The sequence below is a fragment of the Verruconis gallopava genome, assembly GCF_000836295.1.
Source record: "Verruconis gallopava strain CBS 43764 unplaced genomic scaffold supercont1.43, whole genome shotgun sequence".
In the NCBI taxonomy this organism is placed as follows: domain Eukaryota; kingdom Fungi; phylum Ascomycota; class Dothideomycetes; order Venturiales; family Sympoventuriaceae; genus Verruconis; species Verruconis gallopava.
This window is the reverse complement of record NW_015622179.1, coordinates 82,156-99,834: the sequence shown is the minus strand read 5'-3', so window position 1 is coordinate 99,834 and position 17,679 is coordinate 82,156. Positions and strand designations below refer to the sequence as shown.

At 52.1% G+C, this 17,679-nt stretch overlaps 5 protein-coding genes across 5 annotated transcripts; 3 read left to right on the top strand and 2 right to left on the bottom strand.

The window, feature by feature from the left end:
* Window positions 1-782: 782 nt before the first annotated feature.
* On the top strand, window positions 783-4,697 carry PV09_08592 (uncharacterized protein). Its single transcript, XM_016362514.1, has 4 exons — window positions 783-1,235; window positions 1,303-1,494; window positions 1,553-4,122; window positions 4,192-4,697. The coding sequence occupies exons 1-4, from the start codon at window positions 932-934 to the stop codon at window positions 4,291-4,293; spliced, it is 3,168 nt and encodes a 1,055-aa protein (XP_016209656.1). The 5' UTR covers window positions 783-931; the 3' UTR covers window positions 4,294-4,697.
* On the bottom strand, window positions 4,573-6,053 carry PV09_08591 (uncharacterized protein). The gene is made up of 2 exons (XM_016362513.1): window positions 5,873-6,053; window positions 4,573-5,823 (listed from the first exon to the last, which is right to left on the bottom strand). Exons 1-2 carry the CDS (start codon window positions 5,951-5,953, stop codon window positions 4,903-4,905), a joined length of 1,002 nt encoding a protein of 333 aa, XP_016209655.1. The 5' UTR covers window positions 5,954-6,053; the 3' UTR covers window positions 4,573-4,902.
* Window positions 6,054-6,236: 183 nt separating this feature from the next.
* Window positions 6,237-8,230, top strand: PV09_08590 (uncharacterized protein). The gene is made up of 7 exons (XM_016362512.1): window positions 6,237-6,884; window positions 6,951-7,012; window positions 7,069-7,112; window positions 7,167-7,368; window positions 7,430-7,478; window positions 7,662-7,704; window positions 7,764-8,230. Exons 1-7 carry the CDS (start codon window positions 6,505-6,507, stop codon window positions 7,860-7,862), a joined length of 879 nt encoding a protein of 292 aa, XP_016209654.1. The 5' UTR covers window positions 6,237-6,504; the 3' UTR covers window positions 7,863-8,230.
* Window positions 8,231-8,627: 397 nt separating this feature from the next.
* PV09_08589 (uncharacterized protein) lies at window positions 8,628-12,035 on the top strand. The gene is made up of 3 exons (XM_016362511.1): window positions 8,628-9,322; window positions 9,377-10,892; window positions 10,944-12,035. The coding sequence occupies exons 1-3, from the start codon at window positions 8,840-8,842 to the stop codon at window positions 12,005-12,007; spliced, it is 3,063 nt and encodes a 1,020-aa protein (XP_016209653.1). The 5' UTR covers window positions 8,628-8,839; the 3' UTR covers window positions 12,008-12,035.
* A 550-nt stretch (window positions 12,036-12,585) lies between these two features.
* Window positions 12,586-16,496, bottom strand: PV09_08588 (uncharacterized protein). The gene is made up of 4 exons (XM_016362510.1): window positions 15,890-16,496; window positions 15,238-15,713; window positions 13,680-15,181; window positions 12,586-13,628 (listed from the first exon to the last, which is right to left on the bottom strand). The coding sequence occupies exons 2-4, from the start codon at window positions 15,692-15,694 to the stop codon at window positions 12,933-12,935; spliced, it is 2,655 nt and encodes an 884-aa protein (XP_016209652.1). The 5' UTR covers window positions 15,695-15,713; window positions 15,890-16,496; the 3' UTR covers window positions 12,586-12,932.
* Between the last annotated feature and the right edge of the window lie 1,183 nt (window positions 16,497-17,679).

The following is a 17,679-nucleotide window of genomic DNA, read 5'->3' as shown; positions in this document are numbered from 1 at the left end:
TCGCGAGAGCTTATTGCGCTCTTTAACACTGGACACTCTCTCCAAGTTTTAGATGGGCGAAAAGTACCTTACAGGATCATCCTGAACTTAGCTCGCATCTGCTTCATTGTGCGAATCTGGTCTGGGAAAGATCAATTTTTTTGCAAGATAATCATCAATAAGCTGTGTGTCAGAGGCTCGCATGGATTGAGTAGCCTTGTTTGGAAAATGCAGACGTTGAATCAACTATTCTTAGGAATAATCTCGTTCTTTATTAAATAAGGGCGCTAAGCTAGGTTTGGATCTAAGTCTGCCTTCTGATTGATTAAGATCCTTCACAAAGCTTGTGTCGCTTGACAGCCCACATCCAAGCAGCTATCGCGTCCTGCCGGCCAGCTTCATTTTTTTTAACTTCATTTCTGCACGTGTCTTGTGACAAAGATATCCACTGATAGCATCTACTCGTTCAAAACTAAGGAATAGCCTCGACAGGGAAGGCCTAAAGTTATACAAAGATAAGAATACGGCGGCTATACTCTAGGCGGATCGCATCAGGACAAGTATAGAACTAACTACAGTGAAACGGCACGTCAGTAGCACGAAGCAGAAAAGCAATGTCTTTGCGCTGCAGTCGAAAAGTTCTTGCAAATGAAGGTTATATACGTAGACACGAAACGTGCTCATCGGAAAGCTTACAGTAGGACCAAGCAAGCGTGTGGCGCAGGTGGGTCCGGAAGCGATCTAAATTGGTGCAAGATCGCGATGTTAGAGATCACATTTCGCGTATCTCAATATCCCCCAGGCTTCGATCTGCAACAGATTCTCAGCGCAGCAGATGCTCCAAGTCGTACTCCTTACAGCACCCCGCCGTGTCATATCTCTTTGTCAAGTTGTCTCTCTCTTCGTCTTCAGAACATCATAATTTCGCCTCGTCCATGTTGGAATTAGGGAAATGCCCAATGAGGTCATTGCTTCAACGCGATCGCAAGAAGAATCAGATGAAAATCAAAATAAACAACAGTCTTCCATTCCAAGACGCCGGAGGACAAATCTTGATTGGCTATCTTGCGCGGTACCTCCGGACGACTTAACGCCATTCGAGCGATTCACTCGTGATGTCGACTGGGCAAATACTTTCTTCGGACCCGTAGCTACGTGGAACGACCAGCTTCGCACGGCTGTTCTCCAATGTATTGCCGATCCAGACCCAGCTGCTGTGTTGTTCGGCGACAAACAGCACATTATCTACAATGAAGGTACGCTTTGTCCAAGGAAATCATCACGTGTTCGCAAAAACAAGCCACTTACCTGTATAATTTCAAGCGTATACACCTCTCGTTGGCGAAAATCATCCAAAATTACAAGGCGCCGAGCCGCGACCTATTTTTGGTGACTTGTGGGACGAATATGAGGCCAACTACAGGATATGTGAGGCCACGGGGGGATTCGTCTCCCATCCGGCCTTGCTGACGTTCATGACGCGACATGGCTACGAAGAAGAGTGCTACTTTGGTTGTATGTATCCCTAGGCTATTTGATTCATCCGAAGTGACTAATAAATCATGGTCTGCAGTTAAATGGGCACCGATCATCGGTAGAGATGGAAATCTTGCTGGAGTATACGCATCATGCTCAGACACCACGACCGCTACAATTCTTGCGCGAAGGGTGAGCTTGTCCCGAGACATTGCCTCGACGATAGCCCAGGACAAGGAATTTTCCAGTCTTTGGGTGTCACTCATTTCAGGACTACAAAAGGCTGCGATCGACCTGCCGAGTGTCATGTTGTATTCAAAGCTTGCACCTGAGACGAGCCCTTCGAGATCAACTACGTACCATCTCGAAGCATCCGTAGGGGTGCGGAATGCATCAACTGCTGTGCCACAGCGCATTTCACTCGAAGATAAAAGCATTTTTGTGGCTGCCATGCAGAAAGCCATTAGACAGCGATCAATTGTGTTATTGCGGGAGGCTGACGGCCAAATACCTTCCCAAGTGTTGGATGCATTTGAGCCTCGCAGTTTCAATGCTCGGAGTAAAGAGCTCGCATTCTGTCCAATCTTTTCAGGTACAGAAGCTGTGTGCTTTTTGATCGCAGGACTGGGTCCCAAGAAACGCTACAACGTGCCTTATCAGAGCTTTCTTCAGCGACTTACCGACGAGATCATAGCTCCGAAGGTGGGAAGCATCCTGTTAACGCATGAAAAAGAAAGGGGCCGGATCCTTTTCCAGAATGCGGAAGACGAACGAACTCGTCGTTTGAGAGAACTCGAGCAGAGCGAGCTGAAATACAGACAATTTGCTGAGCATGCGCCGTTGGGAATGGTGCGCGTCGACACGAAAGGCAATATCGAATACGCAAATGCAGCTTGGAAAGCAATATTCGACGTTCGTCCGGGCGAAACGCCCGAAGCATCTTGGCTTCGAACGATTCATCCTGACGATCACGAGAAGATGGTCCAATTCTTCAAGGACGTATGCAGAGGGGAGGGCGCCATCACGATCGAGCACAGACTTGTCAAGAAATGGGACGGGCAGCGAGAACTGGACCACACGATTCCCACAATACCAACTTGGCTCTTGGTTACAGGTTATTTAGAGGACCAAGATCATGTCATCTGCTGGATGACAGAAATCTCGGCACAGAAAGCGGCCGTGACTGCGTTGAACGAAAAGATGGAGGAAGCGATTCTCCAACGCACGAGACAGGAAAACTTCATCGACATGATTTCACATGAGCTTCGAAATCCCATGTCAGCAGTATTGCACTGTACTGAGGATATCATCAGGCTGACTCAAGGCCTCCTCAGTAATAAAAAGGTTGACTCGCAGTCATGCACGGTGAATGGCTGCTTGGAGTCGGCCCGGATAATCATGTATTGCATTGAGCACCAAAAGCGTATCATTGACGACGTGCTTACACTATCCAAGCTTGATGCCGATCTGCTCGAAGTCGCTCTCGTTCCTGTTCAGCTACGAAAAGTGATACGCACCGCTTTGCACATCTTCGATCGCGAGCTCAGCGAGTCGAACATCAAGCTCAACATTATCGAAGATACATCCTTGGATAACCTTGATGTCTCCTTCGTTCAGCTTGATCCAAACCGGTTTCTTCAGATCATAATAAATCTCGTCACAAACGCCATCAAATTTACGAGAACCTCGCTGCAACGAGAGATCACCGTTAGGATCTCAGCAAGCAGAGCTCGGCCAGAACCAGAAGATATGACCTTTTTCCCCTCAACAAAGCCAACAAATGAAGAATGCGGCTCTGCTATCAGTGCAGGGTCTTCAGAAAATAGTCTTTACCTCCTGGTCTCCGTCTCAGATACAGGCAAAGGCTTATCTGATAGCGAGCGTCACAACCTTTTCAAGCGTTTCGCACAGGCTTCGCCTAAAACGCATATCGAGTACGGCGGCTCCGGCTTAGGACTTTTCATATCACGACAGATTACCGAGCTGATGGGGGGACAGATCGGAATCAAGAGGGACCAGCAGATAGGTTGTACTTTTGCCTTCTTCATTCAAACCCGGCGTATCGCCACGGACGGTCTCAGGGAGCAAGAACATCTTTCATCTGCAACAGACAGTTTACCCTTGAAAGTCAGCCACCACCCTGTATCTCCATTGGTGAGTCCACCGTCGTCGAGTTTGGCAACACCAAGGTCCAGCGGTTCACCTAAGCGACTCGCTGCATCTTCCTGTGTGGAGACCAATATCGAGGCCACTTCAGCCATCGAGATAATGGAAATTTCTCTGTCGTCGCCTTCTACAACGGCGCACTCAATCGGAAGCGGTCCCTCAATCAAAGTTCTCGTTGTGGAAGACAACGTCATAAACCAAAAGGTAGTCTGCAAGCAACTCAAGTCGCGTGGATTCAACGTGCATGCCGCAAACCATGGCGTCGAAGCCCTCAACGCGTTAAAGGAGGCCACTCTTCAGGCTCACGGCGACGAAGCGCAAGGGAGATATTTCGACATTGTACTGTGCGATATCGAAATGCCGGTGATGAACGGTATCCTTTGCGCGAAGGAAATCAGGAGGTTGGAAGGGGAGGGAGTTTTGAAAGGCCACATCCCCATCCTAGCGGTAACTGCCAACGCGAGGAGTATTCATTGTCAGCAGGCCATCGAAGCAGGCATGGTATGTCCAAAGATTTATCCGTTGGATCGACCTTCGAATTTACGGAGGCGGACAACTGACAGACGGCAGGATGATGTCACGACGAAACCATATCGTATGGATGAGCTTATTGCGCAGATTAAGAAACACGTTACAAGAAACACGTTTCTCGGCCAACCCGAAGCATCGTAATCTAAAATTCTGCCTGGGCAACGCCAATAGGTAGCATCTCGCAAATGGTTAAGGTCCCTCAAAAGGTGGGACACCACCGTGGAGAGCAGACTTTTGTGAGTAGCAGCTGACATTATGGCCCATGGTGTTCCTGCAGCACATATTCGTAGGGCGTAAATCATGCTGAAAATCCAAAACATGGAGTTTCACAAAAGTGGTCAAACCCAATACACAAGGGTGGAGGGAGAGGGAGTTTAAAAAAAATATATAGCAAGAAGCCAAATCAGCGTAGACGACATCGTTTAAGCCATGATGAAAATGAAGAAAAGAACATTCAATACGTAGTTTGGGGGAATGCTCGTTAGACAATGTACATATCTGATAGATAGCAACACACGTGAGAATAATTTTTGGGCCCGTGGGCCGTCATCTGCCGTCCCGGTCGTATCGGTGATCAGTCTTGACTAGATTTCTCCGCCGACATTCGAAAGAGGAAAAAAAAAAAGAAGTCCAAGATGCTGCTCTGTAGCCTAGGAACTGGGGATGCAGGGGCCGAGATTAAGTAAGAGTAGAGAGAGTGCAATCTGCAGCAAATACAAACACGAAAGGGAAGGCGAGGGCGTTCGAATGTCACGACCTCGATTCCTTCGCCGCCTCCCTCGCCTGCTGCACCGCGTCTCTGACGGAAGCCCCGCCAGTTCCCCTCCACCACATGTCACCGCCCCATCGCATCACTCTGGCAATCGCCGCGCTCGGCGTGTCCACGGCAGGTCGTACGTCCAGGTAAAAGACCGGCTCGCCGGTGGGCTCTGGCGGGCCCTCGTAATAGTCAATCACGTATCTGACCTCCTCCGAGCTTCCGTCCTCCCTCCATCGTTTCACGAACCAGTCGTGCCTGTCGAACGGAGCCTCGCCGCCGAATCGAGACGGCCACGCCCAGCCTAGCGTCTGCAGTATCCTCGCCTTGGGGGTCATGTCGCCTGGTCGGCCCATGAACCGTACTAGCTGCGGGGCAGGTACGTCTTTCTCCCGCCACACGATCTCATGGCTGGCAGAGTACTGCGATCCCTCCTCGCCGCGTCGACAGGCGTCCCATCCTTTGCCCAAGCCGCGGCCAAACCGCCTCTCCCACTCCAGAATCTCACCCCAGGCTCCTTCGTTGAGGAAGTTGTGCACGGCTACCATGCTTTCTACGGCATCCTCCGGCGTGTCGGTATAGCCCTTGCGCAGCATCGCGTTGTACATCTGCTGCGGCGAGGGATACTCCCAGTTCGCGCCGGAGCCGTCACCCTTCGGTATCGACGAGATTTCGCGCTCCAGGGGCAAGTGTGTCTTCTGCGTCGGTGACCTCTTGTTGGACAAATTGGCGGGCATATAGTTTAGCGGGTTGAGCTTGGAGAGGGTCGAAGCACCGGACGCAGGCGAGCCTGCCGCCGACGTGGGCGAGGAGTCTGGAGGATTGTACGGACATGCGCTTGATGATGACATCGAAGAAGCGCTTTCTACACGGGGGGGAGCTGAAGATGTAGACTTGTGCATTGGGCAGCCAGGCTAGATGCTGTCAGCACGTACAGCTAGGTAATGGCACTATCAGTGTTACCGGAGGCGCCGCATTTGATGACGGCATAGGATGAGGAGGAGTGACCTGCGCAGGGGCGGAGTCCGCCCAAAACCAACCCATGATAGAGAGATTAGAGATGGAAGGAAGAAAGGACGGCGAGGGATAAGGGGTATCGAAAGATGGGCGATTGAAATGAAGGCGAAGGAAAAAAAAGTTCGCGAACATGGAATGGAAGATATCGGTTGCGGCGACGTGATGGTCCGTCTCCGGTCCCAATCGGGGATGGCAGCCGCCGCCAGCCAGCGTCATCCAATGAGACGACGGAGACGCCAGCTGTTCTCTGAAAGGGAATGGTGGTCTTTTCGCCGCATGCACAGCTGGCTGTACTCTTCCTTTACTCTCCATCGCATTTACCAATTGTTGCCGCCCACAAAGTCCTCGACAGCGTCTTCGCTTTTTCTTTCCTGTTTGCTTCGTACGCTCTCTTGTATTTAGCATTTCCCAGTGTCTGTAATCGCCATCGCGCACATCGCTCGTCGAAGATCCGTCCTGTGGTTAGGTGTGACGTTGCCTGCGGTCGCTCGCTCCAACCCAGGTCTTTTTTTTTCGCGATTTGCGACTCCTCTCGCTGCTGCGTAGAAGGCTGCACATCAGAGAAACAGGTGCTCAGCATGGCATACGCCTACCCGGGCGGCGCCCAAGGCAGCCAACCCTACGGCCAGCAGGGCTTCTACAACTCCAATTTCAGTGGCCCAGTCTCGGGCTCCACGACTCCCTTCCAAGCGTATGGCGGCTCGCATTCGCAGCCCTCGGGATTCGCGGGCTTCGCAAACCAGCATGACTTGAGTGGCACCATGGGCACGGCGGCCAACGGCCTGTCTACCGGCTGGCTTGCTGCGTTCGGCACAGAGGGCTACCCCGGTGAGCCTCCGCTCTTGGAAGAGCTGGGTGTGGACTTCTCCCACGTCAAGATGAAGACGCTTGCGGTTCTGAATCCTTTGGCAAGAATTGACAGCCACCTGATGGACGATTCCGATCTTGCAGGACCCCTGTGAGTCTACCTGTGTGCTCTTCTGGGCCAGCCGCGATTTGACATGTGCTGACACCACAATGGCAGGCTCTTCTTCCTCCTCTTTGGATTTTTCCTCCTCGGTTCGGGCAAAATTCACTTTGGTTACAGTGTGTGCATCTGTCTACATATAAATTTGCGCGCTAAGGTGCTGACGAATGCTTAGTATACGGTCTCGCCCTCGTCGGCTCTATTGCTCTGAACGCCATTGTACGCGCATGGCTTACCCTTAGAATACTGGAATTGGCTAACTTGGGCTTTCAGTTCTCTCTAATGGCCCCTCCTCTTTCTCCAGACGATTCCTCTTCCTCAGCCACCGCCGACCACCCGCAAACAGGCTCACGCCATTTCTCGTCTACTCTTACTCTCGCTCGAAGCGCAAGTATATTAGGCTACTGTTTATTGCCCCTTGTTGTAGTCAGCTTGTGCGGCATAGTCTTGCCGCTGGACAGTGCGTTTGGTTACGGTACGTACCATAGCGGTTCGTTGTGAGACTGCACGCCTGGGTACTGACAACTTCACTGCAGTGCTTACATTGGCGGCGATTTCTTACAGCTCGTATGCAGCATCAAGCATGTGGTAGGTACTCGGGGCAGGATTTTAATGCAACGAATTGGAAGCTAACACACGGCTAAACAGAGTGACAACTATGTCTACTTCCAGCAATTTACGATTCAGCGGTAAATTGCGCGCTATATTGAGCTTGAATTCGCTGTTCGCTCGCTTCCAGCATGGGATACGTTGCTGATCCGCCTTTAGGTTCTGCGCGGTCGGACGCATGTCTGAAGTCAAGCTGCTTGTGGTATGTTACGGATCAGTACATTCATAGTGACAGGAAGAATTCAAACTGACGTATTCAAGGCATATCCTCTCGTACTGTTCTACAGTGGTTTTGGTATCATGGCTATTTTCAGCTCGAGGGGTAGCGGAGCACTGATGGCAAAGACCACGGGCGGCTGAAAGGCTTTCGAGCTCTAGGGATTTCGATGAAAAGCTCTTGGAAGAGCCAATCGCCATGGTAGAAAAGAAGACCTATTTGTGACAGTCCAGCGACAAGGGGGCGCGCGAACAGCAGAACATGGACTCAGCACGCAAGGAATCGTTGTGCACCTTTATTGCAGCGATAGCAAGACGATGTGGACCACATCCGTGTGATGTCAACGGACGTTGGCCTTTCAAATAGGACGCGACGGTGCATGAAAGGCGGCGGTAGAGCAGCCTTGGACATAACATATACTTATTGTCGTGCTCTATTGAAGAGCTTTTTCTATGCTCATCTGGCGAAGACCTGTGATATACAAACCTTGCTCCCATCTGCAAAGTCGGACATGGTCGTACTCTTAACGAAAACTTCTTGTGAATCTTCTCTAGACAGCCGATGCGTTCTTGCACGCACGTGCCGACTATGTCAGTATTTCCTGCACGCAGACTTCGATCCTTCAAGCCAACGTGGCCATCTCCCTGGAGAGAAAGAACTCGACGACTGGAGACTTGTTAACGCTCCCCCATTGAGGGCACGACTGCAGGAGAGATTTTGTCCTGAGTGCGAAGTAGTAATAGTATCTTTGGCGTACCTTGCCAACGAACGTCGCTGAGGCAACAACAAGGCCTCAAGGCACGTAGATCTCCCTTGCTGGTGCATGCATTACGTCAGTGGCTTGCGCGTGGCGCTGCATCAATTCAACACCAAAACGCCCGTGCCCATGAACGCCCATCGTGGACTCGGCCAGATTTCGATCTTCAATTTCTCTTTTGGTCCCGGCCAGCACCTTCGTTCTCTTCCTGTCCTTTCAGCGGATCTTGGGTTCTCCTACGTGAATTTACGCTGCCTGTCTCTGTGTCTCCCGCGCACGTCGCGCCAGACGCCCGTCCACCCATTCACAACAATCGGATCATGTCACGGGCGCGATAAAAGGTAGCCAGCTTCATGACGCGACATGTCTGAAATCACGAGCATTATCAATGGAACCTTGAACGGTGCCGCCGGTGTCGCGCAAGGCCGCGAAGGCACCACGATCCAGACACTTGCCATCTCCTTGGCCTCCGGTTTCGTGCTCTTCGTCGTGCAATTTGGCCTCTTTCTCATCGTTCGCAACTATCTGTGGGCAAAACGGATCTATCAGCCACGCTCCTTTCTGGTGCCGGTCAAGCAGAGGATCAAACCGCCGCACAACAACCCGTTGAAATGGCTTTTCACCGTCTTCAAGATAAAGGAGGATCCAGACGTCCTGGAGAAGGCTGGCATGGACGCCTACTTCTTCCTGCGCTACTTGTCAATGTGCTTGAAGATATTTTTCCCGCTCGCGATCGTGGTCATGCCCATCTTGATTCCGCTCAATTCTGAAGACGGGAGGGGTACCCGGGTCATCAACAACGTGAAAGGGACCGTCACTGGACTCGATACCCTCGCTTGGTCCAATGTAGGTCACGTAACTGCACTTCAGAGTATGCAACACGACGCTGAAGAAGCTTAGGTTTCTCCGGAGAACACCAGCCGATACTGGGCCCACTTGTGCCTAGCAGTCGTTGCCATTGTCTGGGTTTGCCTCACGTTCTACTGGGAGTTGAAGCATTACATCGTAAAAAGGCTTCAGTATCTCGGTAGCGCTGCTCACCAATTGCGCGCTTCCAGCACAACAGTGCTCATCACAGACATTCCAACCGATCTTTGCACGGATGACGCGTTGTTGCAAATGTACGGCGACTTTCCAGGTGGTGTTCGCCGCATCTGGATCAACCGTGACTTGTCGAAAGCGGAGGCAACGGACAAAGAGCGACGAAGAATTGAAGACATGCTTGAAAATGCAGAGACAAACATGCTTCGCAAGGCTATCAAGCGTCATCGAAAAATTGCTAAGAAGGATCCGCAAGTGCATCCAGCAAGAACCCCAACACCAGGCGAAGACAAGCCGATAGCTAGTGACACGATGTGTCCTGATACCGAGCCGGTCACGTCCGCGGTGTGTGCTCGCGACTTGGAATATGACATCACGACTAAGGCGACCTGGACGGAGTATCTTGAGCCGAAGCATCGACCAACAATGAGAATCATCGAAAAGACGTCTCCCTTTGTCGCACGAATCCCGTTTTTCGGCATCTTCTTTCGAAGCAAGGTGGATACCATATATTACTGTCGCAGAGAACTTGCTCGGTTGAATAAAAAGCTGCAAATAGAACTTGCCACGCCGGAAGCGCATCCTATCAATCATACCGCATTCATACAATTCAACACGCAAAAAGCTGCGCATCTCGCTTGCCAATCTGTTGCCAATAGCGCTCCTCGGTACATGAAGAGGCGGATCGTTGAGATCAGTCCTGCAGATATCAACTGGGCTAGTCTGAATATTGGTTGGAAATCTCGTTATGCCCGAGTTGTGGAGTTTTTGTTGCTATTTCTTGGGCTGCTCTTTGCCTTTGGTTTGATCGCCTTCTTCACAGGTATCCTTTCCCGAGCATCGACGCTTGTTGGGTCTACGTCTTGGCTTAAGTGGATTGGCAGCCTCCCGTCGTGGCTTATCTCGTTCATACAAGGTACGCTGCCGCCTTTTATCCAGGTCGTAGTCCTTAGTGGCCCGCTGCCAATCCTTCTACGCTCCATGACAAACTCAGTCAAGGGGTCATATACGGGCCAAGAAGGCGAAAGGTCGCTGCAACTATGGTACTTGATCTTCCTGGTTTTCGAGCTGTTCATCATCCCGACTATTTCGTCCGGCTTGACGAGTGTCGTGGAAGAACTGATTCACCAACCAACCTCGGTACCAAACATTCTGGCCACGAATCTTCCAACTGCCGCCAACTACTATTTTTCTTTTCTCATAGTGCAGGCTCTGTCATTGAGTGCCACTTCGCTCTTGCAAACTATACGTCTGTTTAATTTCTACATAGCTGGGAGCGTCAATACGCCTGACAGCGTCTACAACAAGCTGAGCTGGACGAATCGGACACGCATAGGTTCCAACATCCCTTGGTACACTACATTTGCCATCATTGGTAAGATTGAACGGCTAGGCGTTTGATTGATATGCGGCTAACCTTTGGCAGGAATCGTGTACTCTATCATAGCCCCGTTGATGTTTGCATTTGTTCTCATCACCTTCAGCCTTTTCTGGGTGGTCATCAAGAACAATCTCCTCTACTGCGTTCGAACGGGCAACGTCGATGGTGGGGCCCTATGGTTCCCAAGTGCTATCAATCAGACCTTCACCGGCGTATACTTCATGGAGATTTGCTTGATAGGTTTGTTCTTCCTTGTGCGAGACACGAATGACAACGTTGCATGTGATGCACAAGGCATAATCATGGCGGTGGTTCTGGTCTTCACAATCCTGTATCATATCTGGCTTTCGGTTCACTTGGGAAAACTTTTCAAGTACGCGCCAGTTCAGCTCGACCTCGAGTCCAAAAGTCTTCTCAATGACGACGAGTCCGGGAAATCACAGGAAGATGAGGATACCAACACATCCACGGCGGAGAAGCCAAACGAGGCCGGGATCCCCTTGGAAGATTTTAGAAAGGGCGACTCTAGTGGAGAGGATAAAGATGATACAATGCCTGACATTGTTTCTCCTCCAAAGCGCCCAACGTTCAAGTCCACACAATCCGGACAATCTCGTGGCTCGCACATGCACGCCAAACAGTTGCAGGATGCTAAGGCGGCGAAAGGCATCCTTGCCCGTCTCAACCGTCCTCTCGACGAGGAGTACTTGAAGCAACTTGAGAAGGTCGTGGGACACGCGGAAAAGAAGGTTGGCAACGTCCTCATGCCGCGGCGCAAAGATATCGAAGCCCAGATGATGGACGATCCTATCTCGAAGATCATCCTGCAGCACAACGACCAGCTTGAGACATTGGACGCCGAGGATCGCGACAAGCTGGTTGCAGCCGCCTTCGCGCACCCTCTGCTGCGAGACTCGCAGCTGCCGTGCGTGTGGATTCCGCAGGACGATCTCGGCATCAGCGACGACGAAGTGCAGAGGACAAGGGCGTTCAGCGCTGACGTCCGCATCGAGAACAGGGGTGCAACGTTCAACCGCAAGTTGAAGGTCGTTGTCGATCAACCGCCCCCGGACCTCGACCAATTCGACATGGTCATCACGGAACTGTGAACTTTTTTCCTTTTTTTTTTTTTTCTTTCTATCGAATCACACTCAGCATAAGCAAAGCGGTTTTTGTGGGCCATTTTTCCCCCTGTGCACTAGAAACGAGCATTAAACCGGACGGAGGCATATATACCCTACAAACCACGTGTACATTTCGTCCAGCATCCCTTTCTTTTTTCCTTCTTTGATGACATAACTCTCGCCTCTTCCCTCTTGTAGAACAGAAAGAGTGAGGAGAATTAAAAAAGAAATTGAAACTGAAGTTCAAATTGGAAATGAAATCAACGCTCCTCTTGCAAAATGCCTCGTTGCGTCTCTCTCCTTGACCCCCCGGACCTTGCCCACGAGTCTCCCGCCCTGCTCATGTTCTCCTTGAGCTGGGCGCAAACACCGTCTCTGAAGATGCAGACATAGGCTCCCGAGAGGCGATCACTGTGCTTGCTTTTCCCGCCTGGTTCGTGAGCGTCAAAGCTTATGGCGACGCTGTTGGGCCTACCCGTCAAGGCAGGAGTGTACACATTATGCTCTGGGACAAAAGGTCCGATCAGGCGACGAAGCGTGACAGGTGGTCTTTTTTTGCTTGGCTTCAAAATCTTGATTCTAGCTATTCGCAACTATAGCCATCATGTTCATTGCATTAGCAACTACGTAAAACTAAGTTTCCTTTTGGTTGTTCTATTCGTTTGACGTCTCGTGGTCCCCTAGTGGTTTTTTTTTTAGTCATGTGAACCCTCTATATGCAGATTGAGCGAGTTTGCCTTGTAGCATTCGCTTCCCGAAAAAGAAAAAGAAAAGATTTCGCAGTCCATCCTTCCATAGCATTCTACGAACTCGTCTCACAAAGGCCATTGCGACACATAGGTGATGACAAAGAGCACATTGCGTATTGCGGCTGTCAGATTATCCACGACACTTTCAAACGCAATAAGCTTTACCGACCTCGTGATGGAGGAGCACCTGTAGACGACGAAGGGCTGTATGGTTGAGCTCGTGACGCTTGGCTACCAGAGCTCAAGTCTCGACGTTGTGCATTGATGCTGAAAGCATTACCAGGAACCGGAGGGTTCTGTGAGGCTCCCACCGGCGGCGGTGCATACTGTCCTGATGGTGGGGGTACGATAGGGTAAGTCTGCTGAGTTGGTGGGTCCAAGACGGGAGACAGCTGGCCCGGCTGACGGCGACCACGCGTGTTCTCGCGCTGAAGCATGCTGCGGACTTCATCCACACTGCGCCGCTCGTCAGCAAGCACGGTCTCACCCACAGTCTGCCTGGTTGCGAGCGCATCATCACGTGCCCGATCCAGAGCCGGGTTGCGCGTATTGAGTGACTGCACGGCGCGCATCTCAGGATGAGCTGTCAGGCCAGAGTACTCTGTACCCGCGATGCTCTGAGTCTCGACGTCCGGCTTCTTTGTCGGATGCAAGCGCTTTGCGTCCTTTGCGGCGGCGAAATCATCTCGGAATTGGGCGGCTTGCTCAGGAGTGACAGCGACAGAGTAGGAAGGCTGGTCAATGCTTCCAAGGACTGCTCCACCGCCGCCTGGACCGTAGATGGGAACTTTTCGAACAGCGAGGACAAGGGCACACATGAACTTGGATCGTCGAGCAGCGCGCAGCGTCTCGTTTGACTGGACCAAGTTAGTCCGTGGACCCGGAAGGCGCGAGCAGTTAGAACTTACCCAGTTGCTCTTGTGGCAACACTCGATGCGAAGCTCCATCTTGTTCATTTCAGCCAGACTGGTGACCTGAATCTCGATGCCAGGTTGGAAGTCGCGGCTGTTCGCCGGATCGTTCACGAAGTTGACCATCTCCTGTTTCAGAGCCTCAATGTCCTCGAACGAGGTGTCGAAGCTGCAATACAGGGAGATTTGCTCTCGCATGGCCTTGCTGCGACTGACATTCTCTACCCAGAGGTTGTTGAGAACAATGTTGGGGATCTGGACCAGCTTACCCGTGTTCACGCGTTTGAAGACGGTGAATAGTAGTGAGATCTTTTCGACCGTCAGCTGTTCCGTGGTTTGCAGATCAACTCGATCGCCAACGTCGTAAGGATGCTTGACAAATAGGAAGATGCACGAGCCCAGGACCTCCTGACACGTCGTGGCGAATACAAAGGACAACGACAAGATTGCCGTACCCGCGGTTGCAAGACTGCTGACAAAGCTTTGGTTGAGGAAGGCAATGAAGACCAGCACGCTGATGATCAGAACGACTGCCATGAGCAAACGATCGAGCACTTTCAGCGCCTGATCGACGTCGTGCCTACTGCTATCAATGGACTTAATGGAGCGCCCAAGGTCGCGAACGACCATAATCATCTCATCCAAAGAGACATCGCCATTGCCATCTCTGTCCAAGAATGCGAAGCACTCCTCTGCCTCGATGTGTTTTTCCTCGCCAAGAACGTCAAACAGATCATCGGGGTGTAGAGCGTCGTTTCCTTCGCACACGAAGCTCATCCAGATACGTTTCGCCAACGCCTCGCTTGAGCGATGCCTCTCGAGTGCCTCCTTGACAATTGCAGGGGAGGAGTTGCTGTCGAAGAGCTTGGCACCTCCGGTCATGTCCTGAGCAACTCTGCCAAAGGCAGAAGTCACGGCGTCGCCAGCACGGCCAACATTGTGAAGAATGTTCATGGGCGTGACAGCGCCGCTTCCTTTGGCGCCATCTTTCTTGCTGAACTTTGACAGGTTGAGCGAATCATTGATAATGTTGTCCTCGTGATAGAAGGTTTGACAGTAGTCTGGGAAGGCCTTCCGAGAAGCGTCGTAAAGCATTACAAGAAGCGCCATCTTGTGCTTGTTCTCCTTGATCTTGTCGCCGAACTGCTTGTTGTGATAATTGACGCTGATGACCTGGATGATGAACTTCTCGGCGAAATTGACGAGCGTACATATCAAGATGGCAGCGAGGATCTGACGCAGCGTCTTTTGCCACGGCTGCAAGGATCTTGCCTCAGCCTGGGTTTTTGCCAGTTCGCTGGTGTCCGGATTGTGAAGCATCAGAGGCGTAAAGGTCAAGAATGAACAAAGAGCCCAGAAGATGAAGGAGAGCGGCAGCTCTAGCGCACGAATCATGAGAGCATACCGACGGATCTTAGAGCTCACGATTCCCACGACGAACTGAAAGACGTAGGGCAGAACGTGAGCCACGATCTTGCCAACCCACAAGCTCACCCAGACTGCGCCTTGGTTAGCCATTGACAATAGGCGTTGATTCGCCAGAACGGAAACTCACCAACTTCGATCCAGGTGAAGAGCCACACGATGCGCGTACCAAACTCGCCGCTGGGGATTTTCGCGTCTGGGGCAATGGTAGCACCCAGCACGATGGGCAATGCCAGCATCGCGCCCAGCGGCAGAATGTATAGGAAGTAGCGAGTGACAACGCTGTAATTCATGATTTTGCTGTAGAACCTTCCCATGGCGTTCAGAGCGCCTTCTTCCTGAGTGCCATCCGTGACACTGCTGCCCCGCTTCCGCAGACCGCGGCGGAACTGGCGGACCCCCTTCTCATTCTGAACATCCGCTGAAGGGTTGTACTGCGTCGGGGTCTGCGAAGGCCGTCGAGCACCGGTCGACTGTGTGGAAACCACCTTCTGCAGTGGAATCGTCTCCAGGTCGTTCATTGTATCTGATCGTGACCGTGGGAGCTGCACAAAGCCGTCTTTGGAGGGGAACAGAGGCGCAGACATTGGGAAACCAGATAATCTACTGTTTCCTATGTCAGTACCCTTCTAGAAGGAGACAATGGGTCAATTGGTGGAGACCCTGGCCTGCATGCATGAATCAATGGGGCTCTCCACCCCCTCTTCCTCCTTCAGATCCAGGACGTGTCTGAAGAAACGAGGGATAGGGACGGGACGGGTCCGTGGGCAGGGAGTACGTACCTGGGTCTTCACTCTTCGAACTTACGAGCACGCGGCGAACCTGTCGCTGTGCACGCTCTGCTTCTTCAGACGCACTTTGAGCGATTGTCTAATCGCGTGATATCGTCCAAGTGGTACGGGCCACTCGAAGAACGAGTGGACGTAGGAAGATACCGACAAGTGACGATCCTGTCGGCGATTTGGATTGAGAACTTCGGAAAGGACTGGTGGCACCCGGCACACACCCGGAAGATCGTTTCGTCGCCTTCTTTTTGGGAGCAGGGAGTCGCCCGAGGCACGGGAAGTCGAGGGAGCCGGGGGGAGAAAGAAGAAAGGAAAGGTTGAAACTTGTGTCAAGTCTGACAGTGTGACAGAGCAGAACTAGGATCGAATCGGCCGAGCGCACACTGAGGCAGAGACAGCGGATGGCTTAACCCGCACGGCGGTCAAGCGTTTCAATATAAGAGCGGCGATGGACGAAAGAGCGTGTGGAGCGAGGGACCGGGGGGGTTGGGGGGTCGAAAGAGGGGACGAAGTAGCAAAAGAAGACGCAGAACGAAATAGACGATGAAGAATGAGGCCCAGAGAGAACGAGTGAGTGGATGGAAGATCTTTATTTTCTCATGACGAAGACGCACTCGAAGCATGTGGACGGACGACGGGAGAGGCTTGGGATGGAGGCGCGGATTGACCAATCACAGCGCTAGATTGCCCTACGCCCCAAGATGGACCACACGGCCCAGCAAAGTGAAACGACCAAGTTTCATCTTCGACTTGCAGCGCGACTCTGCACGCTGCTGCCGACACGCGGCCGCGCCGAATCGAGGTCGGCCATGCGCTCTCCAACACGCTCTCGACCGCCTCCGCCGCCCTCGTCGTCGCTGCTGTTCGCCGTTGTGGCCGCTGTCGTCGTCGTCCTCGTCGTCAACCCGCCCGTTGCACGCACCCTCAAGGCCTCCAGCAGTGCCCGTATTGCTCCCGCTGCACGTTAATGCAGGTACAGCGCCACAGCTCACGAACCACGCGATCCATCATCTCTTGGCCTGAACGCCTTCGGAAGGGATTTCCACGGGAGCCGTGCTCCTCTGGGATTTTTGTGGGCTTTCCTCACGCTCGGCCGCTCCACCAGCATCCTCCCTAACGCAGGAGAAGGTTTTTGCTTACGTTTCTGTTTGCTCCACAGCCCATCGGAGACGTACGTGGTTGACGAAAATACTTCGCAACGCGCTGTGTTGGGAGGATGTTCATCCCGCTTCAGCCTCGAATCGAGAGGCTCCTTTCGTGTGTTCTAAATGTCAAGTTGCGTGCTTGCCATGCACAGCGAACGACAACTAGAAGCGATTCGAGCTTCGATTAGCTAACGTGTTGGCTGTGGAACTAAGTTGACTTGAGCTTCTAGAGCACGTGACTCGCCCCCCCCCCCAGCTTGCTTCTCCATGCACATTGCGCTGTAACTTCTTTACTCTGTGGTTTCACTCGAGAGCGAGTACTGCTTTTGTTGGCAGGAGTTCGTGTCATGGTTCAGACCATCTCCAGGCCTTCCGCTTCCATTTCGCGCTGTAGCGTTCCTCATGGCGTTTCGTGTCCCCACGCTGCTTTTACGTTATATATGCGGACGATGTTGGTCCTCAATCGTATTTCACGGATCCTTGGCCACCATTCCGTGGCCTCATCAGGAGTAGCCCACTGGTACAATCTCTTGCAGGCTTAAATCACGCCTTCATTGCGCTTCCATTGTCCCAAGGGGAAATGGTTGCAAGTGCCTCGTCTGCGTTTGCCGCATCGCGCAGCTCGCTCAACCATCAAAATTC

Coding starts and splice junctions, on each gene's coding strand:
- PV09_08591 (XM_016362513.1), bottom strand. CDS start 5,953: ATGGGTTGGTTTTGGGCGGACTCCGCCCCTGCGCAGGTCACTCCTCCT. Junction 5,824..5,872: donor CATCAAATGCGGCGCCTCCG/GTAACACTGATA, acceptor GACAGCATCTAG/CCTGGCTGCCCAATGCACAA.
- PV09_08592 (XM_016362514.1), top strand. CDS start 932: ATGCCCAATGAGGTCATTGCTTCAACGCGATCGCAAGAAGAATCAGAT. Junction 1,236..1,302: donor GCACATTATCTACAATGAAG/GTACGCTTTGTC, acceptor TATAATTTCAAG/CGTATACACCTCTCGTTGGC. Junction 4,123..4,191: donor AGGCCATCGAAGCAGGCATG/GTATGTCCAAAG, acceptor GACAGACGGCAG/GATGATGTCACGACGAAACC.
- PV09_08590 (XM_016362512.1), top strand. CDS start 6,505: ATGGCATACGCCTACCCGGGCGGCGCCCAAGGCAGCCAACCCTACGGC. Junction 7,013..7,068: donor CAAAATTCACTTTGGTTACA/GTGTGTGCATCT, acceptor ACGAATGCTTAG/TATACGGTCTCGCCCTCGTC. Junction 7,705..7,763: donor CTGAAGTCAAGCTGCTTGTG/GTATGTTACGGA, acceptor GACGTATTCAAG/GCATATCCTCTCGTACTGTT.
- PV09_08589 (XM_016362511.1), top strand. CDS start 8,840: ATGTCTGAAATCACGAGCATTATCAATGGAACCTTGAACGGTGCCGCC. Junction 9,323..9,376: donor ATACCCTCGCTTGGTCCAAT/GTAGGTCACGTA, acceptor GAAGAAGCTTAG/GTTTCTCCGGAGAACACCAG. Junction 10,893..10,943: donor CACTACATTTGCCATCATTG/GTAAGATTGAAC, acceptor AACCTTTGGCAG/GAATCGTGTACTCTATCATA.
- PV09_08588 (XM_016362510.1), bottom strand. CDS start 15,694: ATGTCTGCGCCTCTGTTCCCCTCCAAAGACGGCTTTGTGCAGCTCCCA. Junction 15,182..15,237: donor CTTCACCTGGATCGAAGTTG/GTGAGTTTCCGT, acceptor ACCAAGGCGCAG/TCTGGGTGAGCTTGTGGGTT. Junction 13,629..13,679: donor GTTGCCACAAGAGCAACTGG/GTAAGTTCTAAC, acceptor AACTTGGTCCAG/TCAAACGAGACGCTGCGCGC.